Source organism: Pieris rapae, chromosome 10 (assembly GCF_905147795.1).
Source record: "Pieris rapae chromosome 10, ilPieRapa1.1, whole genome shotgun sequence".
Classification (NCBI taxonomy): domain Eukaryota; kingdom Metazoa; phylum Arthropoda; class Insecta; order Lepidoptera; family Pieridae; genus Pieris; species Pieris rapae.
The window spans coordinates 10282840-10306430 of record NC_059518.1 but is presented as its reverse complement, the minus strand read 5'-3'; the positions used below and the strand labels follow the sequence as shown (position 1 = coordinate 10306430).

Below are 23591 nucleotides of genomic sequence, written 5' to 3'. Positions count from 1 at the left end.
CTAACGAGGACATTTTAATCAGTTTTCTTGTACTGTTCCATTTACGTCACGCGATTGCGTGTATTTCATAGAAATACTACATATTTATCGGTTTTCTCAATAAATAGACCAGTACAATGCAACGGTGCAATTAATACTTACTGTGCCCATAATGATGCGTACAAAATTATTTATGCCAATAACAATATTAGTTTATTTACTAATAGCGTCACTTTGTTGTTCATTGCGTTTTAAGAAACATACAATTTAAACTGAATATTTATCGTTCATAGGTGACACAATACACTTATGAAGGTCAATAAAAAAAAGTAACTCTAAACAGTCACTACAAGTTCTTAAATCGAGGCGTAGAACGAGAAATACTGGCAATAGAACGCCATCATTGCCCGTAGCTTGTAACCTTCCACGGTACATTACACCATTTTCCTCATGCCATTTCAATAAGGAATATTCCATAGTCCGCTTCTCTAAACATTCCTTTTGTAAACTAGCCAGCTGTGTTATATAATTCCAGGTCATCACTGGAACATTACTCTAATAAAAAAAGAGAAGGAGAAAGAAGCCCAAAAAGGGATTGTGGGTGCATTGTTCTGCTGGACTAATATGGGAATCCATCTGCTGGCGGCTGCGGTAGCTCACTTTAAGGCTGCTTTAAAGGCTGTTTCCATAAGGTCGTTTACCCTCATACAATATGAAAATCCTAATGTTTCATTGTAATAAACATGCTAAATACAGCATTTTTGTTAAGTCCTGTTAAAAGGGCCATTCGTATTCAAGATATATTGTATGACAACAAAATGGCAATTTAAATTAATTGCATTTTAGGCAACAAGGGTTTAATCATTGTTTATATTTTTATTTATTTTTTACTACAAATAAAATAAAGTATTAAATATTTTTTTATTAATATGCGTTTATTATATAGACACAGATTAGATATAGACACACATAATACCTTAAAAACTAACATGAAATCTCTACAAACATATATACTTCAGGTGCTTGAGACAAAATCACTTTTCGACAGGCTTGACCCAAAATAGGAATGACTTTACATCACCCTTTGTCACGTGACCGTTTTCATACAAATCCGTTAGACGCGAATGGGTCACGACTGTCGAAGAGTGAGTTTGTCCCAAGCCTCTGGACGCATAGACTTTGTAAATTGGTACAATTTAACGATACAACAATCGCTATCACAATTATAAAACCCAGCTTTAAAGCGTCTCACGAAAAATCAAATAAAATTTTAGTCCATATATTGTTAACATTGTTTTATTTTTGTCGAGTATCAAACTAGCTATATATGATATATGTATATATAAAATATACCAAAAATATATGCCATTAGAAAATGAACCTAGTTCTTACATATTAAATTATATTTTAAGGTTCTTGCCAGTTAGAAAAGGGACTCTTATTACTACTTATTCGTACGTTTATCTATACATAGAGTTTAATTTTTTTTTGTATAGAAAATACATTTAGACATTGAATATATATTTTATATACAAATAATAAAAATGAGATCAAATCATAGTAATATGGGCCATTAGGCACATATCTAGATTCTGCGATATTATAAAATATGATTCTTGGGGTTAAAACCCACGCCTAAAACAGAAAAATCATTCTTTATTTAAATTTAAAAAAATAAACAAATATTTTTTATTGAATCTCTCTCTCTGAATATAGAAGGAATATAATTTGTATAACATTTTACTGAATTGTTTTGTTAAAGATTTGTTTTTGCCAATCTAATGGCCGTCGCACTAATCCAATGAATCTTAAAATCGATTGCATTTAAACAATAAATTCAGGGATATATAAAGATTTTGGTTAACGCGGTGTCGGCCCACCCCACCAACGAAGGCAGGAAGGCTCTACTGAGCGAACGCGGCCTGCGCGACGAGTTGCTTCCTCCAAGACATCCTGCGAATCAAGGAATAAATAAATCACTGGCGTGGTAATCTGGGCCTCAGATTACTGAATCTGTTTAATGATCACTTATCTAATAGGCAAAAGTAGGTGATCAGCCTCTTGTCACACACGCCGGCTTTTTGAGCCTAAGCCAAGCCGGTTTCCTTATTATGTTTTCCTTCACCGTTTGAGCGAATATTAAAATGCACATATAGAAAGAAAGTTCATTGGTGCACAGCCGGGGATCGAACCTACGACCTCAGCTATGAGGGTTGTCTGGAGGAGAGACTGGAGTCACTAGGTCAACATTGCTCATTAAAATAGTACATTCATTACATTCGAGGAAAAATGTAACAAACAAGAATCCAGAAACGAACTGTATACGGTTCTTCTCAGTAAATGTGACAGACGTATGTCAAATCCAAAACAATTTTGACATACGAGACTCAACGCTAAATCTTGAGAGGGATGTATCGCGTGAGTAATAAGTTTATTTTTATTAATTAACTGAGGGCAAACGGGCAGAACCTGATGTGAAGTGATATGGCCACCCATGGACACTCACATTGCCAGTCGTAGCCTGAATTAAGTACTTCAAGGACCTTAAGTACCCTTTCAGAACCGAACTGGTGAAATACTTTAGTGGGTATCTTAACCAGATCTGTTTATTTATTTTATATACCTTAAATTTGTATGATTTCAATGTTTTCTGAATAAACAAAGCAAATAATAATTCCCCTAAAAACTGTATTATTTTCATAATATTCTGAATATTTCTCATTATTTACACATGCTGTATACAGCCATTTTGGAAAATAATATGATAATAAATAAGTAGATAGATTTTAACTGTAAAAATCAAGCAATTTTATCCAAAATTGGCGTCAACAGATAAATTTTATTTTTCTTTCAATAATGTTAATCGTTATAGATATCTAAATTAATGTAAGAAAACCAACCTGCTTCTTCAAGACAATATGCTTGCCTTTCCAATACTTCATTAGACCTCGTTCTTGCAGAGTCGAGACTATATCAGATGAGGAGATAGCCAAGTCCTTGCTGAGGTCGCGTATACCCAGGGTCGGTCCTGGAGCTGAACATAATCGTTTGAGGATCGCCTCCTTCCAGTAAGACCTGTAGGATATAAGTCCGAGGTCTGATAGCGGTGTTTCTGGAGATCCGACTTTCCCCTCTTCCTTTGTTAGTAGGTAACCTGGTAAGACAAATTTTACGTTTTAGTAACAAATATATAATTTTTTTTAATTGTAGCAAGTATGTTGTTAGGATATTGCAAATATATACATAATGCTCCTCTATCACAATTATTTGCTTTTCTAAAAAGCTCCTAAATCGCCCCCCTGGCAATGCTGTAGACATTGTCATAGTTTCTTCGTGTTTATTAAATATTACCATTATAGAAAGAACCTCATGATTTCACGCTGAATGTTTATTTATTTACACTTATAGAAAAAACAAATAATTAATAAGCGGCCTTCCAGGCAACCCTAGTAAGGAAAAAACTTAAAAACTAAAAAGCTAATCTCAATGATTCATGAATTGCTATACAAAGAAACACAAAAATTACAAGTCACCAGGAATATTTAGAATTAATTAGTGATAACTGATCTACAACCGGCTTCTAATGGGACAACCATAGTTTTACGTCAATGCCATTGCTTCTCAGTTTGTCCAGGTCTAAACGAAATACCCCTGCTCTAATAAACTAACGCCTGAACCTGAATTAAGTGTAGTAAAGTGAAAGCCGATTGAATAGTTATTTAAGTTATACGACGTGTTCCGCACGCAATGACATTGGAAAGCAAAAATTTCAACAGAAGCCGGCACGCTAAATACTTTCACATTGTAACAGTGCCCTTTCACTCATTACCAAAATACAAACGTAAAACGTTTATAATTATCGCGTGATATAAATAAATTTCAGTATAAAATTTTAATTAAAACATGACTTTTAGTGCTGATTTTTCCGAACTGAATTAACAAAATTTACGTGTTCGTATGATATCTTCAACGATCAATTTACAGATAGTAGTCATAGGCCCAATAAATCCTGTGTGTTTACGTGCAAATCACACACGACAGCATGGTACACACAATCGAAAAATTGTTATACAGAACAAAATTCGTTGTCTGTTAATTATATATCGCGATTTCAGACGTAACGCTGGCCATCAAAATTCCTCGCATTTACAATTATTCGTGAGGTCCTGTGCCGTCTAGACAGTAGACAGCCGATCCATACTGCAGTGCATCGATCGGGGTTAACGGCCCGTCGCGACGAACCCCCGCGGCCCAAAACATGCCCCTCGCCTTACGATGTTGACCGTTCAGGTGCAATCGTAATTATTTCGAATCGGTATTTACTTATGTGTATATGTAGATGGCGAATTAATAAAAAATATTCCAATAGATAAAGCAGAATAGTGTAGAAGTTTTTATCTTGCCAAGTAGATTCTTCTTGTTATACATCCATCTCCTTCGAAGGTTTGCGATTGGACATAATTTTGGATGCAGCGCTTATGAGCAAAGTCTTGGTGCTTTGACCAAACCATTGTCTATGATTCTTCAACCAAGACGTGCTAGGTCTCTTTTCGTATCATAAGCACTTCTTTTTTCTTCTGAATTCTGGTTGTACTTCATAAATAGTCTGTCCAAGATATTTTAAGCATACGTCTATAAACCCATATCGTTAACGCCTTCAATATTTTGAACATAGTCTCATAGTAAATTTTAACATTATATGCACAATTAGAGGATAGTTTTGCAAAAATAATTATTTATATCTGATAAATATCACTCGCACCTGTCCAAATAAGTAGTTAGATACCGATGGCAATCCCAATGAATTTTTTTTTCTATAGCAACATAAAATCATCAAGCTTCGACAAGTACCTTTTAATCACATGCGAGGGTGACCTAAATTACGGGGGAATTTCGCATCGATTTTTGCAACCACTTAAAGCCTCTACGAAAACTCGTAGCAGTTGCACTTTTAGTTTAGGTATTTATTTATTCAGAAACAGTGTTGGCCTAGTGGCTTCAGCATGTGACGCCTAATTCTGGGGGCGTAGGTTCGATAGCCGGATTGAACCAATGAACATGTTTCTATGTGTACAATACAGAAACACAGATCGCGTACTTGCATATTAGATTTTATATATAGATAGAAGAGAGAGATATATAGAGAGAATATCGCCACTGGCTTATTTAACTGTTTATTAATAATCCACAACTTTCATCAAAACATATGTTTACAATTTTAAATAAAAATATATCCATAAAATTATTACACCAATTATACGACGACCATATAAGTACTAAGTATACATAATAGGCGGCGATAAACACTTAGATTGTACACATATATTTTATAAGCTCTAACAGCTAAACAATCTTCGGAATAAAACACCTTAAGATTCCTCCGCGGACAAAAGGGGACAAAGAAACAACTCTTACTCGTTAAAAGTAGACATTTTCATTTGGATTGCAATCAAATGTAATGTTGAGTCAGGATATATATCATACTCCAAGACCCGTTGTAGTCTGTAGACGACTGTGTTTGTTTATCTTATCGATAGGAATACTTACTGAAATCTATGAGAAGCCTTCCGTAGCCTTGCCTTTGGTAAGGCGGCAAGGTGAGGATACACGATACGTTGTAGTTGAGAAACGAGTTCTTTTCCTGTTAACAATCAATTCATTATAATTAAAAATACACCAATTTTGTCGCAGGTGATCTATTTATGCTGTTATAAAAATAACAACAAGTTTCCCTCGACTACATTATAACTGACGATAAACATGAATTTGATATTGGGCGGAAAACCATCATACAAATAAAATAAGGTTATCCTTCAAAAAGACATTAATTAGTATGTCTGCTAATCCTTAACATTCGTAGTGTTCTTTTTACCGGTTAGTGATATTGTGTGATTCATATACAGTATTTATTACGACTATTGCCTATAATAAAATAGTATAATATAATTTCCAAATTTAACTAAAAATTGCATTAAAAACTGACTTGCATTGAAAACAATGAATACGTTATGTCTTAACTAAATTTAAAGTAGTTTAGAAATAATTCTAAATCAGAGTTCAAAGCCTCAACCCTCCCCAATCTTAAGCGGTCTAGACGCCCTAAGAATGTGCAAAAGAACTTTCCAATTTCGATCGTGCCCGCGGGACGGGCGCGGCTGCTTTAATGACGCGAGCGACATGGAACACTAAGAACAGAACAATATGCTAGCAAGCTGCTCAATGATAAGTTGTTTTTATTCGCAATTATATAGTTTCTCACATACCTACGGCTGCCAACATTGCATTGATGTGCAAAATTGTGACACTATGGCAATCAAGAGGCCATAAAAAGACGAGGTAGGCAATTTAAATGGTGGCCAAAAATCGTAGAAATGGCTGGAAATACCTGGACGAGAATAGACGAGATACGATAAGGAAAAATGGAGGAAAATGGGGGAGGCCTTTGCCCGTGGGAACACAGAATCAGTTATAATGTATTTTGATATATAGATAGATTAATTAAAAAATCGTAATTATATAGGGAATGTAAAAAAATAACAACATTTTTTTTTAATTTACTAGAAAATTATAAATATCGTCTTAAAGATGAAAACAAGCCTACGTAACTTTATAAGCATTTAGTCTTTTGTAGAAGTAATCGAATAGGAGTGATTATCACTTGGCTGGCGTAAGAGCATTATATTCTTGTAGGCATAGCAATCAAACCCCCAAATCCCCGTTTGTCATAGCAAATACCTATTTTATTGTACCATACCAACGAACCAGACGAGCAGACGTCTGGATTTATTGCGTTACGCATTCGTCTAGAGTCTAGACGGTCCGTGTTTACATCCGCGACGTGGGGTGTAATGTACCCCTGCTTAGGTGCGGTTTGGGACATAAGCTAAGTTTGCATATTCGTATTAATTCAAGGGGTTGAATAATTTTTGTATTTTCTTGTTCTCAACAAATGTATAACAAAAAAACTGACAAAACGCATGAAAAGCCCAAAGGAACTTAAAAGCGTTATATGCGATCATCATCGTGCTCGATAACCTACTCGCTTCGTCAAATTTTTATACACCTTAATTTAATTACATAAATAGAGATATAATTTTTGGAATAACAATATAATACACATTTGCCATTATTTCTTGAAAAGGCATATGTAAAATTCGGACCACTCGCTTCCAATTTTTCAATGCAAATAATTCGAATAAAGCTTTGTTAAAATTATTTTGTTAATTTGTAAACATATAAATATATATATAGAAAACAAAAAGTAAGTAGGTTACTTTAGTTATTAGGCAGCAGGCGGCCTTATCGCTAAAAAGTATTCTCATACAACCTGGCCATTGCTACAGGCTTATAACTATAACGCCAAGCGGAATATATTTCCTACTTTAACATCAAGTGAATAATCTTCAAATAAATATATTTTTGTCACTTGAAAAATTTTCACGACTAGTTAAATACTACTTAACACAACTATAGGGAGGGATGATCGCACGAATCACATAAAACCTTACATTACTCAAATCATTCATACATTTATCAGGTAATAAACGTTAGCAAACATATCAAAGTTTCAACATAACATCCGGGGATGCGGGGTCGTTGACCCGGACAGACGCTGTCTCGCCGTTCGTCTGTCTACAATTATATATATAAAACACATAAGATTTATTGATTTTTAATGTTTAGTCTGAGTGTTCTTTGTTTCGGCAATTTTAAGTCTTAAAAGGAGACGCTAAAGACCCTCTTGTACACATTTCAATAAGTAATGGCGAGTCCCGGATTTTCTATATGAAATCGACTACAGAACGACTAGATACCAAAACCTCAGTACATTTATCGAATAATATTCGATTGCGTTTCGTAATAAATCTGTAATATACGTACAAAGACACAGATAAAAACTGTGCGTTATAATAGTATATAGTAATGTATTTAATAATGCACGTTACTCACTAGAAAACCGATAAAAAATAATATTAATTAAAAAAATCGTTAAATTGTCTAGCCGTTCATATTTCTACACCGCTACGGCATTCGTAGACCGTCTACGTTTAGGTTGTAAGCGTAGCGCTACGACACTACACCGTAGACACTTCGCGTAAATGAGTGGCTGCCGCGAAACTATTTAAATTCTACCTTAAGCCTAGGCAAATAACGTTTGAATTCTATTAAACATTTTGTGAATAATAGAAATAGGGGTAGTTTTAATTGTATACTCGATAGATGTAGTTTCAATGGATCAGTGTGTAATGTAGTTTAATTATTAACGAAGTCTAAATTGGATTCGCAACGGTGCGATTTGTAGTTTTAAAATCAGAATTAACGAACAAAGGTAACGACATGAACTCAATTCGAACTCATTTTTCAATGGGTTCATAACGAAAGCGAACGAGTGATTAAAATGAAAACATAAGAAATATTGGCTCACAACCAATTGATTTGTATTACAATAAATTACTACACTCAGTAAAAATTCAAGATTACAGATAAATGAGCTATCATAATCCTAAACTAATTCACTTTCAATATCTTTTTTCAGCACATTTGATTCTCCAAAGACTTCCCTACAAATTGAGTTAGGCCCTGCAGGTGATTTCAAAGCACGCAATTTCCAAACAACCCTGACTTTAATATAACACAAAAAATATCGCCTGAAGGGTGCCTCACGAGTTCAAAAATTGTTTACACTTCACTTTGATCCCGACTCGATAGTACTCTTGGCTTGACGACTTTTTGGACGACCGTCTAATGTTTTTTTAAAGAGCTTTTGTCGCGTCAGGTGATTTAAAAGTTGTGTGTATCAAATCGCCATGTGTATTAAGTAACACACATAGTGCCAAGGTTCGTGTCCTGGCGAAACAATAGTCGTTTCGAGATACAACCAGATCACTATACTAACAAATAAAACCACCAAAAAAATAAATTCATAAATGTCCCTTTTAAATTTTGATTTACTTTCTTTAAATATGGTATAATAAATATACTATATATTTACTTATTTCGTAATCCTAGCTAACAATATATATATATATATATATAAAAACAAAAAATACTCTAAGAATATAGTCAAAGACAATAGGCGAAATCAATAAAAATTATTCAATACATCTAAGTAAAATCTATATATAGTGTGAAAGTGAGGGTATGTGTGATATGCGCATTCAATATTCCAAATACTAAATTTAATCGCGATATCTTAAACAAGTTACGTCCATGAGGGACTATATATACTATTGTGTAGACTAGGATCGCTAATTAGATATATATAATCGCGTATTTAAAGCTAAAATCTTCAGGTTCTCTCCGCCATCTCAAAGCTCTTGTTGTATTACAATAACTCTATAGCATAACGGCTAGACAGATCTATTGATTCGATTTATTTCGGGAATTCTCGACTACTTTGACTGCGAAAAAATGGTTCAACTGCAAATGCAACATTAAAAGTTTTATAACCAGTTCTCCATATTTAAGTGAAGCTTTTTATATAAGCATGACTTTATAAAAAGTAGTCTCGCCGAACACAGATTCGCTGAAAACCTTATGTAGTATAAAACATGAAATTGTATCAGTAACGAACAGCGAAAATGTTGAGAGGTGCCTTATGTATTATACTTATACTGACCTTTTTTTTTTTTTTTTTTTTTTTTTTAATGAGGTGGAAATGCACTTCTGCAGGCCCGCATCAAGAAACGAACTTAACGCGGGGACTGTGGGGCTGGATCTACACTCAAAACCCTCTGCTATTCAGAGGGGTAGCGAGACCCTACCCACTAAAACCACCTCAGCCCATCACACGCCCTTAAGATGGGCCCTCGGGGTTCGCTAGGCATTCTACCCAAGGGACCCGGGCTTATATCCGACATAGAGAGCTAATCATGACCTGCGGTTCCGGGCTACTCGAGGTCGAGCCTCCAACCTTGAACTACCGGTCCTTCTACAGGCATCCCCAGACCTCTCCCTCAGTCGCTCAGCTGCCTCCTTCTGCAGCATTACATGCTCACAGAAGGAGACCATTGCACTCCAGGCCTCCTCGCTCCCTAGCATTGCTATTATAATACCCGGTAAAGTGAGGTCCGCCCCTATAACCGATACCAGGTCATGACGCTCCCTTGTCCAGGTGACACACTCAGCCACAGTATGCTCCGCCGTGTCATTTGGAGCGCCGCAGTGGTGGCACAACGGATGTATCTCCCTTCTAGGCACCTTATGAAGATACCGACCAAAGCATCCATGCCCAGACAATATCTGTGATAGCCGAAACGTCACAGCACCCCAATGTCTATTCACCCAGTCTTTTAGGACTGGGCGGATTGCCCCTACCGTCAATGCACCAGCGCGGGGCGCAGCAAGATCGTCAGACCACCTTTTAAAAAGAATGTCTCTGGCATGACGCCTCACATGCCCCGCTATTTCCCCCCATGTGACGTTCCCGCTATCCATTACCTCGGCCTTCGCGCGGTATGAGGCAGCAATCACTTCTACCTCCCGCTCCCAAGGAGGAGTACCAGCTAACACACAGGCCGCCTCAAACGATACTGTACGGTAGCAGCGAGCTGCCCGAGCCGCGATCACTCGCTGCGGCCTCCGTATAAGCATACGGTTCGTCCGCCTGCTCAGCGCGTCGTCCCAAATGGGGGCCCCGTACAGGGCCATACTGCGAATGATTCCGCAGTACAGCCGGCGCACGCTTTGGCATGGGCCTCCAAGGTTAGGCAAGAGCGTGCCAAGTGCTCCTGCCGCCCTCACAAGTCTCCCCTCGAGAGATTTAAACTGGGGCTCGAAATTCCAGCGACCATCTAAAACAAGACCAAGATATTTCATGGAGGGGGCCACCGGAATCCTAAGGCCTTCAATCACCAATGCCGCCCCCGAAGGAGGACCCATCTTTGGGCCATGAAATAGCAGGGCTTCCGTTTTGTCAAGGGACACCTTGAGACCCAGGGCCTGGATCCGCCTAACAACAAGCCTTGTACCGGCCATCGCAAGCTGAGCCACCTCCCCAAATGACCCTCCGCTCGCTACGACTAGAGTGTCGTCTGCATAGCAGAAGAGGCGCATCCCAGGAAGCAGTGCACCTCGCAGCACCCAATCATAGCTAATATTCCACAGAAACGGTCCAAGAACTGATCCCTGTGGAACTCCGCACATCACCGGATAGCGAACGATTTCTCCCTGTCCGTTCACAATAGCGACCTGTCGTCCTTCCAGATAGCTCCCTACTATTCGGCGCAAGTACAGGGGAACCTCGAAAAATTTAAGGGCCTCTCTGATCACACCAAATGGAAGGCTATTAAAGGCATTGGCAATGTCGAGAGACACTGCTAACGCCCTCCCACCCCGCTCGACTACACTCTTGGTGTGCTGTTTTAGGTCCGTGAGAGCATCGATTGTAGAGCGACCAGCCCGGAAGCCATATTGGGCTTCGTCCAGGTCCGGCCCGACGATCGAGAGGTGACGGCCCAAACGAGAGGCAATAATCCATTCCAACGCCTTACCAGCTTCGTCTAAGAGAATTATGGGCCGGTAAGCTCCAGGGCTGTTCGGCGCACGACCTTCCTTTCGGATGAGACATAATTGGCCCTCCTTCCATGCTATCGGGAACCGTCCACTACGTAGACATAAGTTAAACAGACCCCGAATGGTTTCCCCCATGTGGGGAAAAGTTACCGCTAAGACCCTAGCATGCAAGCCATCTGGACCTGGTGCCTTCTTTCTGCTCTTCAGGCGACAAAGTATGGACTCTATTTCTGGGTCAGTCACCTCAGGAGCTTGCTCTCTATCGACGTCCCCCACCACCACCGAGGTCACCATTCTTGGAAGGACGATGTTCGGAGGCAAAGGGAAAAGCCCCGAGATCACATTATCAAGCAAGGTGGGCTCAAGAGTCTCTGTTAGTGGAGCCCCTGCGCCCTTCAGCCTTTTCCGAGCTGCTCGGTAAGGGCGCCCCCAGGGATCACTGTCTAACTCCTTTAAGAACATTTTATGTGCCTCGTTCTTGGCGTCTAAGATGGCCACCTGAAGAACCTTCTTGTGTCTACAGTAGGCCAACCGCAATCCCTCTCTGACCTGCGGATCATCACTTCTTCGTCGGCAACTCCTAAGATAAGTCCTCCTAGCACTACTACATACCCTGCGAAGCTCTTCGATTTCCCGAGTCCACCAGTAGACTGCCTTCCGCAGAGGTGGCGGTCTCCACTTAGGCATGGAGGCGTTGCACACCTCAGTCATGTTCCGTTGGAGTCTGCGGACGCCTTCTTCTACGCATTCAACCGGGGTTGAATCCGCACACCACGCCTGAACAATGGCAACCTCTTCCGCTCGCTCCCGGTTAAGTCGACCAACAGTCCAACGCGGAAAAGTCCGACGACTGGTCCGCGACCTCAGAGGTGGTCCTAAAGAAGCATTTACGACAAACCTAATGTAACGGTGATCTGAAAACGTCTCCAAATCCCTCATTACCTCCCATCCAGACAATCTCCATGCGAAGTTTGAGGAAGCAAGCGTGACATCTACCCGTGACACTCCCTGTGGTCGTACACATGTAGGCTCCGTCCCCCTATTTATAAATATAAGCCCTAACTCCGCCGCCCACTCCTCCAGAAGCGGCCCCCTTGGGTTTACAGAAGTGTCACCCCAGGCGGTGGACCTAGCATTTAAATCTCCCATCAGGATAACTGGCCTGGGCAAGGCCCGCTGGATCGCACGACCCAAGTCACCAATAAAGCTTTCGAAATCTCTAAGCGGCTTGTTAGGGGAGAAATAAGTGCCTATTACCGAACAAAGCCCCCAGTCAACCATGACAAACCCAGGCCCCCTTTCTCTAAGGGTAATAGCCATATCCATCGGACTTACGATAACAGCCACCACCCCCAAAGTGTCTCCCATCCAGTGGCTCCGCTGAGCCACGTAGTATGGTTCAGAAACAACCGCAACTTTCGCCCCCAGCTCCGCCATGGACTGCAAGAACAAGTCTTGCGCCGCAGCGCAATGGTTTAGGTTCCCTTGTAGAAAGCTGGTGCAATTTCTATCCATATTAATCAGACATTGCACCAGACTCCCCAGGGATGAACACCTCCGGCGAAGAATGCTCCGCAGCCACAATAAAACCCCCTTTGCTAATCGGTGGAGGCTTGCAAGCCCGTCCACCCATTTTATGCCCCGCTGGTACTCCAGCCGAAGCACAGACCACGCAATGTGCCTGCAAACCGCAATCACCAGCCTTATGTCCAACCTTCCCGCACCTATAACAGGCCATTCCTAAATCCACTTCTGATGTACACACTTCTCTTGTATGCCCCCGTCGCATGCATTTAAAACATCTTAGAGGTCGTTCTTCGCGTATCTCTACTCTGGCCGAGCTCCACCCAATAAGAAGCCTCCCTTCGGCTACCTTCTTGGCAGCAGAGATGGGACATAAGATAAATATGTCCCCCATACCATTGTCACGCCTAAGAATTTGCCCGGGCTTTATTTGGTGAGCAGAGCAACCACCCTTAGCTGCCACGGCTGCCACCACCTCCTCAACGGTAATGCTGTCGTCGAGGTCTCGGATGTAAAGATCCGCACATTTGACGGGTCTCTCCACCCGAGCCACGTCCGCCAGCACCTCCCGAAGGCTCGCCGCGAGGCGGTCGGCCTTTTCCCCCCTCTGGGAACCCGGGATTTCTAGCATCCGCGCCCCTGTAGCAGTTGTACGCACGCTCACCCTTTCAATGCCCAAACCTGTCAGGCTGATGTCCTGCTTGGCTCTGGACAGAAGGGCGGCGTACGTGTGGCCCCTTTCTGCCGCCTCCTTCCGCAACGTTAGAACAACAGCAGCAGTAGTAGGCTCCACGAGCGTCCGCGTAGTATTGCGCTCAGCCTGCCCATACTTTACACCCCCAAGACCATTTTGCCTCAGACCAGGTTTTGCTTGGGATAGTCCTCCAACTGGCAGCCTCAATGGTTCAGGAGGCACGGCCTTCACCAGGGGCGTTGCAGAGGATGCCACACCAGATGTCCCGCAAGTGTGTTTAGATGTGGAAACCGCCTTTGATTTCTTTCCCTTTTTCCCCGTCACCGTCGACCAATTCTCAGTCACCTCCATGACAACATTGCCTACCTCAGATGTCTCCCGCCGCGCAGCAATCCCCTCGACTCCACCAAAAGAACCCACATCTACTACCCGCGAAGCCGCCAGTGGAGGACGAATGGTCGGCCTCGGGAGGAGGCGATCTCCAATTCCAGCTAGCTTAGCATCCATCATGCCTCCCACCGCCCGCATCATGTCCGCCAACAACTCCCCTTTAACTTCCGATACAAACCCCGCCATAATTTCGCGGAGTCCATTCACCGATAGACCCGCTAATTCGTCCGACTGCTTGTTTCCTCTCGACATCTCCATTCTTAGAGCGACCATTTGCTTTTCCTGTTCTACAGAACGGGCTGTACGCTCGGTAAAGTCCCGTCTAAGGGCACAAATTTCCGACTCAAGGTCAGACACTCGGGCCCTCAGCCGGTTATTATCTCTTTCGAGACGCCTCCCCTCATCACCCTCCAAGCACCGTTCTGCAAGATTTTCCACAATCTCGCCCAGGTCTTTTGCTGCGACCTTGAGGTCACGGACAAAGTCCCCTTTTAGGTTCTTCGACTTCGCCGCAATCTCCACAATACGACGAACCTGGGCCACCATCCGTTCCCTCAGTTCAGGCACCTCTTTAAAAATCACGTCATTAATGTCACTAGACATTAATGACGTGGTTCCCGTCCTCTCAGCCTCTAAGGCAGCGCCTGAGGCGCCCTCAGAAACATCCGCCTCTTCCTTGCGCCTAGCCTCCCTACGATCACTCCGCAATTGGCGTTCCAAAGCTGAACGAGCCACTTGCTCCACCATCTCCCGCTCAGCCTCCTCGAGACCAACTGCGTGTTTCACAGCCTTCTTCTTACTCGCCTTCACCACAACAGAGGGGGGCGACAGGTCACGTATAAATTCCCGCCTCCGGGATCCAGAGCGAGACCTACTCCTTCTGTCACTCTCGGCCATCTTGCCGACAAAAATTGGTCCAGGCCCCTTATGGAGACCTGGCCTTGCCCGTCCAGTAATGTGTCTTTCACTATCACACCAAAATTAGTGTAAGACCCATTACCAAGAGAAAGAAAGAAGAAAAAGCTTACTATCTAAACAATATAAATACTATAAACTTAAATTCTAAAATCTTAATCTATACACACTTAGAATTCATACGCTTAAACTGAAATCACCGCCGCTAGTCGAGATGACGTAATCACACACAAATGGGGTACCGCCAATTCCTCCCAGCCGCAACTGACACACACAATGGGTCTCTATCCCTTATACAAATATATATACACACACAGCTTATTACGCCACGCCCTTGGATGACGCAATACGCGCAGATGGCGTAATTCACCCCCGGTTCCACCAGGCCGCCAACGACTAATCCAATGACCAATCGCTTCAACAGTAGTGGTTATTTCTTAATAAGGACCAATACTCGCACACAGTGGGTCACTGTCCCTTACACAAAGTGTAGATACCACACAACTTATTATAAATCTTCGCGCTTCAAGACACTATCGTCACGCGCAGACACAGATATAATATTTATTGTGTCCAGCTCCATCCAGACACCAAGGTCTTAATAAATTCCTTGCAATGATTTAATCTGGACCATACAGACACATAGAATGGTCACTCCAGCACGTAAATAACACATAAAACACATCACGCGCTTACGCATTCACAAATAACTAAGCGCATGCAGAGCGCGTACCACACGTGCATTCTGTAGGCGCGTTGGACGCGACTCATACTTATACTGACCTACCCCAAGGCACTATGACTCACAACGACCTGAACAATAGTTTCCCTAAAGTTACAATAAGAACAAAGATACTTACATATTTTGTAAATCTACCAAAATGATTAATTAATATGCAAAATAAGGAATTCTATATGACGTTATACAATTACAAATAAACATGGAATCATAATGTTATGCAATAAAATTAAATAATAAAAATGAATTAATAACCTCCAAAAATGCCCATTTTAAAAGCACAGACTAAATTATTATAGATCGCCCCCATAAAACCTAGCAAAGGTGAAATGTCTGGAGGTGAAACCGCGCTATAACTCAAACAAATTGCCAATGTTTATAACAATAATCGTATTAGTTGAGCAAAGCTTTATTCTTAATATTAATAAATTGTAACATAATGATACTTATAGTTACACCCGTGTTCTAGTTTCATTGTAAGGTCTATGAAACTAGTCTATAAAAAATAAAATCCTTAAAAATCTTTAAGGATCTTTTGTAGCAATATTTCTTAAAACAAACTATGCGATCGCATATAAAATATTCCTTACGTCGCATAACCGGCGCGTGCAATACGAAAACCAAACAAGCCCGTATAAAATTACAATTCGGATATCTTAAGCATGAAAATTGCAAATTTTCTAAACCCTCAAAGGACTCGGTAGACGAAAACAAAATCCCCACAAGCCCTACATCAACATACGCAAAATCGCGACCAAATCTAGACATTTCCCCCTGGGGGCGTGGCTTGGCGGTCGACGACCCCACAGCTGACGCCTCAATGGTAGAGTACTAGCGTCGTACGCTAAGTACCATTTTTAAATTAGTAAAAATTAACGTAACTTCGAATGCGTTTTTCGCTTTTAGCATTTCAATTTGTTGAAAAGTAAAAGATCGGATTGCATTCAGGAACCATCTATTTATTCAAGAGTAGATGTTGGATAGTGGACCAGTAGGGTGATCATTACTTTAGGTGTAGATACAATTTTATTTATACACACTTTTTTACGTTACCTTTTACAAAAAAATACGTATAAAAGAACAGGTTAGGTTAGGTTAGGTTTAAACCCTTTATTTTCTCTTTAGACATCGACGATATCGACTTTATTTCTCTATCATATCGTCAAAATCATAGTTTATCAGATTAATTTATTAGACCTAAGTAAAGTTGTCTGTATGTTGCAATTTATCCCCCCCCCCCCCCTTGTTAGCAAAAGTGAGCAAAGTTCTCAAAAATAATTGAATGTAAATGCATTTCGTTTTTAAGCATAGACAATGTGTGGGCAATATTTGAAAAAAAGTAAATAAATACAGTTGACGTATCAACACCATCAAATCAAAGACAAGCAAAACACGTCAGATGAAAATAACTGACTAAGAATTGTGTTTTATATAATTACTAACATAAGTCTAAAATAAACTTTTTCTTATTTTCCAGATTTTTCTTCTACCCAATTAACGACAATTCTTCAACGTCAAAGTCTGTACAATGTGATTGCCATTAAATAGAGTTGACACTGTATATAACGAAAACAATAAAAAAATACTTACCTTACTAAAATAGCCAACGATATGGCAGCCCTCCTCATCTGCGCTGGTCATCACGTAGAAGAGAAAGGGCTCCACGTCGTAATACAGCGTCTTGTGGTCGAGGAAGAACTTGGCCAAGAGGCAGAGCTGCTGGCAATACTGCTTGTTCTTGCGGCCGTCCACTTGCCATACGCTCAGCGTATCTTTTCTGTACACCTGTTCGTCGTTTATTTTATACTAGCAGACTCGGCCAAGCGTTGCTGTGGCTAAGGTTTTTGTTATATTACATAGTAGTAAATTAATCAAGGGAAACCGTAGGAGAACTTATGTGAAACGTTGGTACCACGACACGGACCTAAACTAAACTACCTTTAACTCAGCGCCATCTGTTAGAATTGTATCAAATAATAAACAAATGTTAATGTTATCGTAATTTTAGTAAGGATGCCTATTTTTTTAGAAAATGAAATATAGCCTATGTCACTCAGGAATGATGTAGCTTTCCAACAGTGAAAGAATTTTTCAAATCTGCCAAGTAGTTTCGGAGCCTATTCAATTCATACAAACAAACAAAAAATCAAACCTTTCCTCTTTATAATATTAGTATAGATGTGCCTCTCTTTCTGTCTAGGAAGAAATCGTGAGGCCGTAGACACAATAGTCGACACTCGTCAGGCACAAAAAGGTGATATAGTGCTTATCAAAAAAAACTGAGGCCAAGACCTAAGCATAGTAAGTGCAACTGCTGTTTGTAGTCAGTAAAAAGTAAATGGTATAAAAATATATATTGAAAGATATGTAACCGAATAACGCCATATTTTTATAAGGAACTATAAATTACAGAAAATATTCTTATGACGAACGAAATCTTTTTTGGTGTAATTAAACTAATAAAAAAATATTCAGTATTTAAAGCACGTAGTTACAACATAGTTTATTATTAGTTAGTCCTTCGAGCCGGAATCACGATTTTCACTATATCACTGGCGTACAATAAAGTGTAATTTCATATTAATTTAATAAAAAAGCTTTAAAGCGGTTCTATTATTGAATATAAAAGAAAAAACAATATTTATTTAATACGAAAGATATCCCTGGAAGACTGCATACAAAAATTAGTCCATCCATCCATCAATTGCCAACACTTGGCGTTCTGATCACTGGGTGACTTTAACTAATTGACAAATGCGGTTGAAAATGTTAAGCCCTATGCATACTAGGCAATGCACTCGGCTATACTCAAGTGTAATCGTCGCCTAAACTAAGAAAACTTATTCAGAAATATAAAATGTAGACCAAACAGTAAAAATAAATAGAAATTAGATTAGGTTGTGTGTGTGTGTGTGGTGTGTTGTATACGTTCTTGACACCTAAGAGGCAACTGAAGTAATAATGAGGGACGTACCTCGTCCCCAGGCGGGTGCCGCCAGACGCACTTGAGGCGATGGCGCTGCGCCCCCGTGGCGCAAGTGTGGTGCTTGAGGCAGAACTCGCACACGAAGAGCCGGGGCACGCGGGCCGCTTCGCCCGGGTACGGAGACTGGTACCACACCTCCATCATATACTTGCCCATCACCACGTATCTGCCAGCGAATCAATTTAATGCAGTTCCAAAAAATAAGTTACGAACATCTGCCAAAAAATTTTTGTATGCAGCGCCATCTATCTATCTTTAAAAGCAATCACCTCGTTCCCTTGTCGCTGGCAATGTCTTCCAACTCCTCCTCAATCTGGACGGCCGCGAGCGCCTGCGCATCTCTGAACAATCTCAAATCGTAGTCCGGCACGAAACCGTCTAAAACGGGTTCTCTCTCTTCTCCGATATCCTCGTTGGACATCGACTTGAGCTCGTGGCTGCCTTTCCATTTCGAACGCATATCCTGGAAATTATTTTGTCTATTGATTGTCAAATTCTTTACTTCAACAGTAACAAAACCAAAAATTTTGCTAGGCATCTGTATTTATTTCATAATTATAATACATACGAAGAAAAATCAAAATACATATTTGTTATTATATTTGTATATATTATTATTATCGAATTACTAACGAAATATCTTTGTTTTCCTAAGTTATTGAACCGACAGCGCCATCTCTTGACAAAATAAGTAACCAACACACATTTTAAATTATGATAAAAATATGTCTGCCTCAAGCAGCGATGATAACAAATATGCAATATCCCAGTGGGAGCTCACCTTGACCTTGAGCTGGTAAGCCCTTTGCTCGATGGTGGGCATGGTCCTGGGCCTCTGCATCATGGCGCTGACGGCCTTCTTCCTGGCGGAGGCCGCGGCGACTCTCTCCTCTGCGGCCGCCACGCACCATGCGCCCGTCACGTTGTGGTACATGGGGCACGCGTTGTAGGTGAAGTGCTTCTCTGCCTTTCCACCTAAAAATCAATTTAAGAATAATAATATAACAATCACCGACTTGATAAATGTTCAAGTGCACAATTATGAGCGGCAATAAATTTCTTTTTTTTAGTCAACAAGTTTTACACATATCTATTTGATTTCCTAATTGTATATCATTTTGACACAACCTTAAAGCTGTTTAAAATAAATCATTATAACAGTACTGTAAATTTCTTTGTTTTATTTTCACCCATTAAATAAATAACATGAATTCACAAAATAAATCAATACATGTATCATTAGTTTTTGATAATTAGTTTCTTTGTATTTATTTATTTTAATTTTTAATAGATGTCTTATGTTCTATATAATTGATGTGTGTGTGTTAAATTTGTGTTGTTATATTTTCTTGTATTTTTTAGAGATACACATTGCTTATAACATATAAATTTAAAAAAATAACAAATAAAATGAAATGACAAAGTAGATTTTGGTATTTAATTAAAATAAGATACAAATACTGAAGTCAATTTTATACTATTAAGACTAAAAAAGAGTTACCAAAATGTCCTTTAGAATCACATCCTCTGACTGGGCATCTTCTCTCTGACGGTGAGGTGGATCTCGGTAGAATGGCTGGTGATTTCACAAGTGCTGCACGAGCTTTTGCTAGCCTTTTATCTTCTTTATCTTTACTGGAAATGCAGTACTATATAAGATAATGCACTCCCAAAACTTTGAATTTAATATATTTTTAAAAATACCAGTGTTACAGTATCTTCACTGTTTGTGAAAACAATCAACACCTGGAAAACTGGAATGCTGCCACAAACAATGTGACACAAAATTTTCTATTACCTTTTGCCATTACTTTTTTCTTCTGCTTCAGAATCAGAATCATTTGGTTTAGAAGTCACCTTACGTGAAGCCCGTGCTGCAATAGAACGCGTCAACTTTCTAGGCACTGAGTCACCTGAGTCACCGCTTTTTTGATTCTCCTGAAGAAAGCAATGTTAAGATCATTAATTTTTTGTTATTTATTTTTACTGCTACTACATTATAATACCTACATTTGCTCAGTATTTATCTATACTAATATTATAAAGAGGAAAGATTTGATTTTTTGTTTGTTTGTTTGTTTGTATGAATTGAATAGGCTCCGAAACTACTTGGCAGATTTGAAAAATTCTTTCACTGTTGGAAAGCTACATCATTCCTGAGTGACATAGGCTATATTTCATTTTCAAAAAAAATAGGCATCCTTACTAAAATTACGATAACGTAATCCAAGGTGTGAAAAAAATATCAAAAAACTACCTTACATCGCGTGCGCTGCGAAAACTATTGATGATAGAACAAAATAATATACTACATTTTTTTAGAACACACCATTATCTACAAAAAATCAGCGGCAGCATATCTGTAACTATTACAGTCATGTCACAATAAGCGTTTTTTTATTGAAAAAAAGAAATTAAAATACCACCGCTACAAAAAGCTCTTTATTTGTGCTTTAAACGTGCTTTTCATCAGCATTGCACCCGTGCGAAGCCGGGGCGAATGACTAGTATATTATAAATAGTCCTACATAAAACCCACCACGGTGTATATATATAAATATATATATATCTTATGGGTAAGTCATTAAACTCATTAATGATTAAAAGTAGTAAACCATAACAATAAATATTAATTATTTATTTCAAATGCACACTTGGTAGTAATAAATTGATTCCTAAATAAAAATAGATACTTTTAGGGGTTCTGGTATTTTATAGACCTGAAAGTATTTCTTATGCATTACGATTATGTAATAAAATATTAATTTTTATTGCATATTGACTACTTAAATATAATAGAGATGTCAAAAGTCTTACTTTATTTGACTTCGTTTTAGATAGACCTTTCTTTGGTGTTGGCTCACTTTCACTATCTGACACAGATTCCACTGATGATTGACTGGATGTACAAGATGACACACTTTTATCTTCTAACTTTTTAGGGGGCCCGCTCGATCTACTTCCTCTTCTCTTGGAACTATCCTTGGAATTCGAATCATCATTTTGAATTGAAGGTGGTGAGGTGTCCTTATCACTTGACTTTCTTGTCTTTTTTGGTTTAGGGGATGTTTTTGGACTTAATTTAGATGTCTTACTACCCTTACTCTCTGAGTCTGATTCAGAACTGTTATCAGGAGAAAATATACTTTTCTTCTTTGATGCATTATCATTTTTCACTATATTAGTAACTTTAGGTACTGCTCGAGATTTAGCCCCTGCAGGCTTTGCTGAGGGTTTCTTTGCTGCTAGAACACTTGCCGCGTTTTTGGTTTTAGTCATACCTCTTCTAGCAACAGGTTTAGGACTTGGTATTTTAGGAATGTCGTCATCACTTGAAGATATGATTTTGGATTTAGATGATCTTCTCTGTTTGAGCTCATCTTTCTTTTTCGGTTCTTCAGTAGGTGTTACCTTTGGAGACTTGGAAGCTGCTGCTGTAGTTGTTTGGACATCTGAAACTGATGATTCAGAGTCCGAACTACTAGAGCCTGAACCTGAGCTGGTCGAACTGGAGGCACTACTGCTGGAATCAGAACTGGACCCAGAACTACTGTCTGTACTGCTGTTGCTCACCTGGTCGAAAATAATAAATTTCAGCTATATTTGAATATTGCTCATAACTTGGATACAGGATATTCAAGTTACTACAACTTTTAATATTCTGCTTACACAATATACTCACATTAAGATTTGTCATTTCGATGGATATATAAAATCAATCGTGAAGCAAAGTAATCCTTACTTTACAGTGTATGTATATAATATTTAATATAATGTTATTTATTAAGTCTATACGCTAGTGCAACAATCAGATCAGATAACAATGTACATTTAAATTTATTGGATGTATTTGGAAAAAAAATTAATTCCCTCAAACACTTAATTTATTAATAATATTTATTATAACTATAACACCCATTATAAAGAAAAAACTCAATTTCCACAGATGAAATACAAATTAGTAATTACAACATCCGAAAACCAGGGGGCTTAGTCAAGATGCCTTAACAGTAGTCAATGTAAAAAGTCAAAAACACATTAATCTGAATGTAGCGTATAGGTAGAAATTAGAATACTTTTACCGTAGCAATACAAATCCCCAGTGAGGCAGTGTTGAAAGATGGTCTCGACGATATACCCCTAGACTAATTTGATTTCCCCCCAGAAATCCCCTAGGATGCCTCACCAGTTGTGAAAGACCCTCCTCCGCCCATCTTCACGTTTAGGACACATGTGGCCCCAAATCTGGGTCACCTTGGGAACAACCTAAAAGCCAATGTGACACATAAAAATAAGATCGAAAACCTTCAAATACAAAAAAATACTTGTAAAGTGTTATTACTGAATTTTAATGTAATTTTAGAATTCGTATTTAATTAAAATAAAATTCAACGACAACTCAAACAAATATAAAATTGGTAGAGTAAAACACACGGATCCTATTCTTACCATAATATGTAAATATATATTTAATTCAGCTCCAAAATTAGGAACATAATAAACCGTATTTTTGAAATTTTCCCCCCAAACCCTCAAATATTTTTTCCCCCTATTCTGCCCTTACGAGGAAATCCCCTGTTCTGACAAAACTGAAGTGAGGCCTTCTTCAAAAATGATACCCCTAGCACCAACTTCAAATACCCCTAAATATTAAAATAAACCCCTAAATTTTTGCTATAACATTCAGTTTGAGAGATAAAAACATTAAAATTATAATAAAATATTAAAGTAGTATACAATTTTCATCTTATGGTATTATAGCTTTTTGATAATTAAGTTATAGCCAAGCTTGGAGTTTACATTGGGTATACTTTTTTTCATACTTCTATTCATATACTTCATTAAACTTA

The 23591-nt window shown here is 39.2% G+C and overlaps 1 protein-coding gene across 1 annotated transcript; it reads right to left on the bottom strand.

Moving 5' to 3' along the window:
* Positions 1 to 888: 888 nt before the first annotated feature.
* Positions 889 to 22635, bottom strand: LOC110999262 (histone acetyltransferase KAT7). Its single transcript, XM_022268233.2, has 11 exons — positions 22424 to 22635; positions 21559 to 22314; positions 20540 to 20679; positions 20243 to 20376; positions 19523 to 19716; positions 19011 to 19204; positions 18730 to 18907; positions 17346 to 17540; positions 5527 to 5620; positions 2880 to 3133; positions 889 to 1932 (listed from the first exon to the last, which is right to left on the bottom strand). The coding sequence occupies exons 1-11, from the start codon at positions 22436 to 22438 to the stop codon at positions 1840 to 1842; spliced, it is 2247 nt and encodes a 748-aa protein (XP_022123925.2). The 5' UTR covers positions 22439 to 22635; the 3' UTR covers positions 889 to 1839.
* Positions 22636 to 23591: the final 956 nt, after the last annotated feature.

What these genes read in the sequence shown, in the direction of transcription:
- LOC110999262 (XM_022268233.2), bottom strand. An exon ending in GAAAAAAGTAATGGCAAAAG is followed by an intron (nt 20,377 to 20,539) that starts GTAATAGAAAAT and finishes CTGCATTTCCAG; the next exon opens with TAAAGATAAAGAAGATAAAA. An exon ending in CTTACCAGCTCAAGGTCAAG is followed by an intron (nt 19,205 to 19,522) that starts GTGAGCTCCCAC and finishes AATAATTTCCAG; the next exon opens with GATATGCGTTCGAAATGGAA.